The following is a 7,605-nucleotide window of genomic DNA, read 5'->3' on the forward strand; positions in this document are numbered from 1 at the left end:
TTCCATGCTCATATTCATGCGAAACAGTACTTTTACTTTCCTGAGACAGAGGATGTAACTGTGATTTGTGCCTCACAGAATCAATTTCTTACAGTAAAGGGGTACTATGTTGCACCTGATTTTTGTGAGTTACACAGTAAAGAGATAGCAGTTCTGCCTAGCAAGCATCATCTAGCTTTGACAGTGAACTTCTCATCCCAGTTACGACCCTTTTTACCTTCATTCAATGTTACTTCCTTGAATGTGAACAGGCTGTCTCATGTATTAAAGGAGCTTACCTTCCTCTCCCACCTGAACAGGACTGATTTAGAGCCTTATGTACTGTCCTATCTTCCTTCATACCTTTCTCCTTCCTATTTTGGTCCTGGCGTTGGTCTTCTACTTATTGTGGTCTTGTCCTGTGTTTGTGGTTTAGGCTACTATTTAAGGCGCCAATTAAGGAACCCACTGATACCACGTGTCCGTACTCGAGGATTGCAAGTGGATGTTCCTGAATAGTTAGCTACCCTACACTCTGGTTAGGCTACACGGTAGTTAGGACAACAATGTCTACGAGGACGTCAATGGTGTGGCCGAGCGATGTTCCGGTGTCAACATCTTTTTCCATATGAAGTTGTAGTATCACACATTGTACATAATAATTTTTAAAGCTGTTTAGTCATAATTAACAGTGTGTAATGAAGTGTGAATGATGAACAACCAAATATCATTTCGCTGTTAGCTGTGGTATAGAAGAAGGTGGATGGCAGACCACAAGTGCCACCCTGTTTCAATTATGAAAAGAAGGTTAGGAGAAATGAAAAGATATCTGAATAGTGTGTAAGTGTAAAGTCCTGGGGAACCATTTATTATGTTGGTATATGTGAATGTACTTAATACCATTTTATAGAGGTGTATAATGTGCTAGTAGAGTTGTCATTTATCTCTACTTTTTGCATAAGCCCAGAGTATATGTAAATGCTCGGCACCTCACTTTTTAGCTGACCTCAGCACCGCGCCCTAGTCGGCTCGGTGAGTGTACAGCGTCAGAAGCCGTTTTACAGTTTTAAAGGGAGGTGGTATCGCTCTTACATATCTCTCGGGTCGCAGTTATATTATTCTGTACCCAATAAAGAGAGATTTAATCTGCTCATTTCTGTCACCTTACGCTACCACTTAATAACAGACCAGTTTCCACCTTCTCGTGGCAGAGGACCTTTGGTGGGAAGTGTCGGGCAGTGACGGCGAGTAGCTGACGTGTACTACAGACAGTGTCGTCGATCCAACACGGTGGTCTAGTTATACTATACAGCAGAACACATTATTTTATTGGTGCTAGCGGTGGCACAATATTTAGTGCTAGCCGTGTACCGATACAATGTGCTCCACAGCCTGTCTCAGCCGCAGTCGATGGGATAATCAATCTGGCCATTGAAAAGAAGCGAAGCGGCACACCTCAGCCTGCACCCCCTCCAGAAACTACCAGACCCCTACCGCGCAGGGCGGCTCGCCTGAAACGGGGGGCACGGCCTCGACTCACCGCTGCCTCATCCCAGGGGGCTCAGGAGCCTCGTCTCCCACCCCTTCCACCAGAGGAAGCGCCAGCACCAGTGGCAGTCGACACGGTGGTCGAGGCCCCGGCCTCCCTCTCAGGCGACAACCCCCTGCCCCCCATGACCTGAAAGCAAACCCTGCAGACATCCGACTAATACAGTGGAATTGTCTGGGGGTCAGGCACAAGCTCCCCCTCCTGCAGGAGGCAGTCGCCAGAGATCAGCCCCACGTCTTTCTCCTGCAGGAGACCTTACTCCCTGACAATTCCTCCTTTCGGCTACCTGGATACACCTCCCATCTCCTCCCCTACGAACGTGGAGTTACACGAGGATGTGCAATACTCGTCCAAGATCACGTCTCCCACACTGTCTGTGACTCCCTGCCTTTTTGTGGACCAGGTGTAGAGGTGCAAGGTGTTGTGTTACACCTGGCATCCTCCTCACTAACTGTGTACAATGTCGACAAAAGCCAGAGGGGCATTCTCGATGTGGGAGAGTTGTTCTCCCACGCTGCCTCACGTTCCGTCTTTATCGGGGGCGACTTTAATGCCCATCATGATATTCTTGCATTGCCCCTTCCATCCAACGAGGCAGGACGGCACATCTCACTCGTTCTCGAGAAGATGGAAGGTGTCTCCTTAATAAACAACATTTAAGAACCCACCCACATTCGGGGAGGATGCCTGGATCTGTCATTCACCTCCACCCCCCTTGCTGGCTCAGCGCAATGGTCGCTCCACCCGCTCCTAGCCAGTGATCACTTTGCAATACTGATCAGGCTGCCACTCACGCCCCTCCCTCAACCCCCACCTCCCCCACCGAGATGGGACCTCAGCAAAGCTGACTGGGCTGCCTTTGCCAGAGCTTTAACCGCCATTTTCGAGGCCTCTCCTCCCGCCCTAGACCTCGAGGGTAGAGCAGATCAAGTTGCCAGTGCTTTTGCACAGGCTGCCTCCATCGCCATCCCGCAACAGCGATGTTCCGTGAAGCGATACTGAGACGGCTGGATCTACTGCGACAGGATCAGGGAACTTAACCACCAACTCAACGCAGCACGAAAGCAATACCGCGGGGGCACACATCCCCGTGCTGCTGATACCTTGCTGCAGTTACGCAACACGTGTCAGAAAAACGCCGCCTGAAAGAGGAGGCATGAATCAGATGGTGCAGGACCTTAGACTCTCACTCCACTCTCAGGGAGATGTGGAGGAGAATCCTGTTTATCTCTGATCTGCGTCCCCCCTGTCCACCCTCTCACCCTGACCCAGCCGCTGAAGCCAGCTGTCTCGCTCAACACTTCGCGGATCGCTCTGCTTCCTACAATCTTCTGCAGTTCGTTAGAGACAAGCAGGAGCAGTTGCCTTCCTCTCGTCTTGCAGCAATTCAGGCTGCCTGTGAAAGGCCTGACCCCGCCGATGTTCCCTCCACCAGCGGGGAACTGCATAAAGCGCTGCAGCACAGAGGAGACACTGCTTCGGGGCTCGACGGGCTAACCTACTCTCTGTTATCACATGCTGGAGATTGTGGGAAAGATCTCCTTCTTGATCTGCTCAACCTCTCGTGGTCTGAGGGCCTCTTACCAAGGTCGTGGAAGACAGCCATCATCCACCCGATCCCTAAACCTCGCGACCCCTCCGCTATGCGCCTGATCTCTCTTCTTAGCTGTGTTGCTAAGACGGCGGAGAGGGTGGTGCGAGCTCGCCTTTCCTGGCGCCTTGGCCCGCTACACCCGAGAATCTTTGCCTATCACCATGGCAGGAGTGCCACCCACTGCCTAGCATCCCTCCTCGGGAAGCTCAGAGGGGGAAGGGAAATGGCTGTCTTCCTCGACCTTGAGAAGGCCTTTGAATTGGCTAACCCGGTCGTCATCCAGGCTGCTCTAGCTGAGAGAGGAATAGGTGGTAAATTGCTTACCTGGGTGGGAGACTTCTTCGCAGGCCGTCAAGCAGGGGTCAGATTCCAGGGGCATCTCTCCTTGTTCTACCACCATAGCAACGGCACGCCTTAGGGGAGCGTCATAAGCCCGTTGCTCTTCAATGTCTTAGATGAGGGACTCCTTACAGTCGATTACGGACAGGGGGTCACTACTTTGCTATGCCGATGACCTGGCCCTAGTTTTCACAAGGAGAGATTGTTACGCTCAAGCCCTCTCTGCTTTTCCCAAACTTCATGCAAAGTGCACCGAGCTGGGCTTGAAGATCAACTTCGGAAAAACCAAATGCCTGCCCTTTGGCTTACACCCCCCAGAATTCCAATTGTTGCTTGGTGGCCACCAGCTCTCCATCGTCGCTCTCCACCTATATCTGGGAGTCTGGGTCGACAGTGGGCTAACTTTCAAGAAACAAGTCAGATGCTTGCGTGAGCGTGCTGCCACCCGCACAGCTGCCCTAAGGTATCTATCATAACGCAGCCTAGGGGCATCCTTTAACCCGCCCCATCCCGGCCACTTTTCGACCACTGGTACCCCCCAATCCCGGGCAATTTTCGACCTTTTTTTTTTTTGCTAAAACTTTCGCTTTTGGTGAGAAACATCGAAAATTCATAGAGAAATCGCTCACCTGAGGTTTAAAATACTCATTACAGGTAGGAGAGCCTCCTTACTTTACTGGGTTTTCTATCAGGCTGGCACCAAAGAAAACGAGTTCTATGGGAGGATAACTATTTCACACCACTCATAAACGGTATTTATTTATTTACTGTTACGAATTTATATGTAGTACAAAAGTATATTGGTTTTCAAGCAGTAATATAGGCATTATAAGCATTGTTTCACTCACTAATACCTGACCTTTTTTTGCCACATTACCTGATCATCATTTCTAACTGTTTCTTCCTCTAATGCTATGTAAAGTTTGTCCTCCACATTGTCATTGATTGGGGAATCACTCTGGCCCTGAATTTCGTACCGTGGCATGACATGGCTATACTGGCCAGGTCACTGATAACAGGTGAATTGCTGAGAAAAGGGCATGCAGGGGGGGAGGAGGTCATGCTGGGTAAGGCATTGTCTCTGCCTGGCATCTTGTTGAGGCAGGTGTCCCGTGTATACGTACCAAAAATGACTCGCGAAAATTGAAAATTGTGGAAATTATGAACCTTGCAATTGCAGGACGTTGAAGTACGTCCTCGGGATTAGCTGTGACAAAACGTGAGGACGTGGAAGTACGTCCTCGGGACGGCGCGGGTTAAGGTCCTGAGAACCTTTTATGTTCATGCGGTCCGTTCGCTTGTAGACTACAGCGCCATATGCCTGACCGGCCTTGCCCTCCCATCCACAAGGTCGCTAGAAGTCCTACAAAACAACTCCCTGAGAGTCATGTTGGGAGCTCCCCGGTGGACCCGGATTGCTAACCTAAGGGCTGAGGGTGGTTTGCCGTCCTTGGAGCATCGCATTGCTCTCCGGGCTGCAGTTACCACCCTCCAGCTAGTCCAGTGATGACCGCACCTTCCAGTCTCAGTCTTACTCAGATGCCTCTTCAGCCGCCCATGTGACCCTCATCCAGAGCACGATTGGGCTCGCACCACTGCCACCTTGATGCATAGCCTTGGAGCCGCCCCTGACATCTGTAGGGAACCGATTCCCCCTACCCTGGATACACTGATCCACCGCCATGGGCCCCCCTTCCATATGAAATTCACTGCCCCACTGAAGCTCACCCACGTGCTTCCATTCCTGTCCTTCTTCAACAGGAGGGCCTCAGCAGGATGGCTGCTCTCGACTCCCCTGAATCCGTCACATACTACACAGATGGATCTGTGTGCGCTGATGGATCCGCCGGGTCTGCTTTTGTTCTAGAGCACCGTACTGAATCTTGGCGACTCTGCCCTGGGGTCTCTGCCCTCCAGGCAGAGTTAGTTGCCATACTCGGTGCCTTACGCCACGCACAGCTTAACAAGCAATGGTGGGTCATCATCCACAAAGACTCCTTGTCATCCCTTCAGGGATTGCGCTCCTTCTCCTGCAGCGACAACGTTTCCCTCTTAACGGAGATATACTCAGTCGCCTCCCTCCTCATGAACAGAGGCACCACCATCACCCTACACTGGATTCCAGGGCATGTTGGGATCCTTGGTAATGAACGAGCAGATGCTGCGGCACGCTTAGATTGCTCTCTCCCGGGAATCACGTTCCCACTCCGTCCTAGCACCTCTAACACCATTGCCACCCTGGCTGGCACTATTGGAAGACTATCCCGGGAGAATCATCAACTGTGTGTTGCAGAGGGCTCTCGTTCTGCGTTGTGGTATGCCACAGCCACGACCTACCAACCACTCCTGCCTCCACCTGGAGTGCCTAACCACGTGTTAGTGCAGCTCCGGTGATTACGGTTGGGATTCCTCTGTCACAGTCAGATCGCTGGGGCCGCACCAAAGCCATGCCCCCACTGCCTTGAGAGGGCTGAAGAGCCTCTAGTACATTACTTACTCCACTGCCCAGCCACTGCCCAGCTCAGATCTCACCCAGATTTGGGCCACGCCCGGTATCATAATGCCTTCCATGAAGCAGCCACCATCATTGCTCACTCCCCTTTTAACATTCTATTATCCTTAGTAACCAATTACCCGCCCCCTAGATAAATCAGCAAGGGCACTGTTAGCTCTACCCTGACGGGCTCTTTGTTTGCCCGTACCCCACCAAGTGTGGGGAAATATCCAACAACAACAACAACAGGGGCTCCCTCCCTCCAGGAGGGGGGTCCCGCAAAGAACCTAGCCCCTTGGGCCCCCAAATCTCTAGGTACGCCCCTGGTGTAGGTGGCGTAATGAAAACCCTATTTACAGAGAAAACGGCCTGTGGCCGTAGGTAGCACGCTAGCGGCTGTGTCACACTGGTCTGGTTGCTGCTGACGGGTGGTAATGTGAGGCTGATGTTACAAGGGAAGGGAAGGAGAGAGAAAAATTCGGTATACATCCCTGGAGCTTCACGATCTACGTCCTCTGTGACTGATAAGGCTGAATTTTGCAAACTCACTTCGTCTGCTACTTCAGCATTTTTTCCAAACTGCCTAACAAAATAGATCAAGGACTTTAAAAACACTTAAAATAATTAGACACACAGAGGATGAAACATTATTTAATTCGGGCAATTGAATTGCCCACATTAGTGCTTCTCTCTCTTTTTCTTTTCAACAGTTATATAGGTTCTCATGCTAAGAAATAACAGCAGCATAATTTTTGAGGCTCATATATATATATATATATATATATATATATATATATATATATATATATATATATATATATATATACCGGTAATTGTCAAAGGCTAATGTTGCGGTTATTTTAATGGCAGTGTTACTTTGTGCCAATCTTCATAACTGAAACTGGTGTTGAGAGCGGTGCGGTGGAACAGCGGCTCAGTGGGGCTGCCGGTGCTCAAGGCTTATTGCCTCTATGCAAATGAGGTGTCCTGCTCCTCTATCGGCACCACAAGACCTCCACCTCTTTGCTCTCCGAGGTTGATATCCTGACTCAGACAGCGAAAATCACTTGGATGGTTCATGCAATTTATCAGCATGTAAATGAAATGACATTTAATAAATTAAAAAATAATATGAAGAAAATATCCAGAATAAAATTAAATTATAAAAATCTTGCTATGTCCTAAAGCGAGACAGGCTAAACAGAAGTTAAATCACAGGACTTAGGTTTTAAGCCTCTTTAGTGATGCATCCTCAGAGATATCACTGAAATAATTGAGATTCCATCCCAGAATAAATGGCCAAGAAACTCTGTGAACAGACAACAATGACGTACAATATAATTCATAATGTGTAATATGACAGTCTTTTTGTCCTTTTGGAGTATTAATACAGTCCATTAGTTTCAAATACTACGTGATTTTTCACAACAGCAATAGCTCTTTTGAAGGCAGTTATTAACATTCTGAATAGAATGTGTTTTATTTTTCTAAGTGAGTAAAGCACTCTGTTTTAAATCACACCAGACAATGTATTGCTTTTAAAAAAGTTTAGTCCTGCGTGTTTAAGTATGTCTGCCACTATGGAGTTACTACAATGAGTCTTGGTCAGTTGTACCACTGCGTGTGTTCTTATTAAAAGCTCACTTTGAA

At 49.0% G+C, this 7,605-nt stretch overlaps 1 protein-coding gene across 1 annotated transcript; it reads left to right on the plus strand.

Annotated features, from left to right (window-relative positions):
* Window positions 1–5,237: 5,237 nt before the first annotated feature.
* LOC145406394 (uncharacterized) lies at window positions 5,238–5,855 on the plus strand. Its single transcript, XM_080277557.1, has one exon. The coding sequence runs from the start codon at window positions 5,238–5,240 to the stop codon at window positions 5,853–5,855; it is 618 nt and encodes a 205-aa protein (XP_080133683.1).
* Window positions 5,856–7,605: the final 1,750 nt, after the last annotated feature.

Source organism: Coenobita brevimanus, chromosome 70 (assembly GCF_032717465.1).
Source record: "Coenobita brevimanus isolate Jiangsu-jjx chromosome 70, ASM3271746v2, whole genome shotgun sequence".
In the NCBI taxonomy this organism is placed as follows: domain Eukaryota; kingdom Metazoa; phylum Arthropoda; class Malacostraca; order Decapoda; family Coenobitidae; genus Coenobita; species Coenobita brevimanus.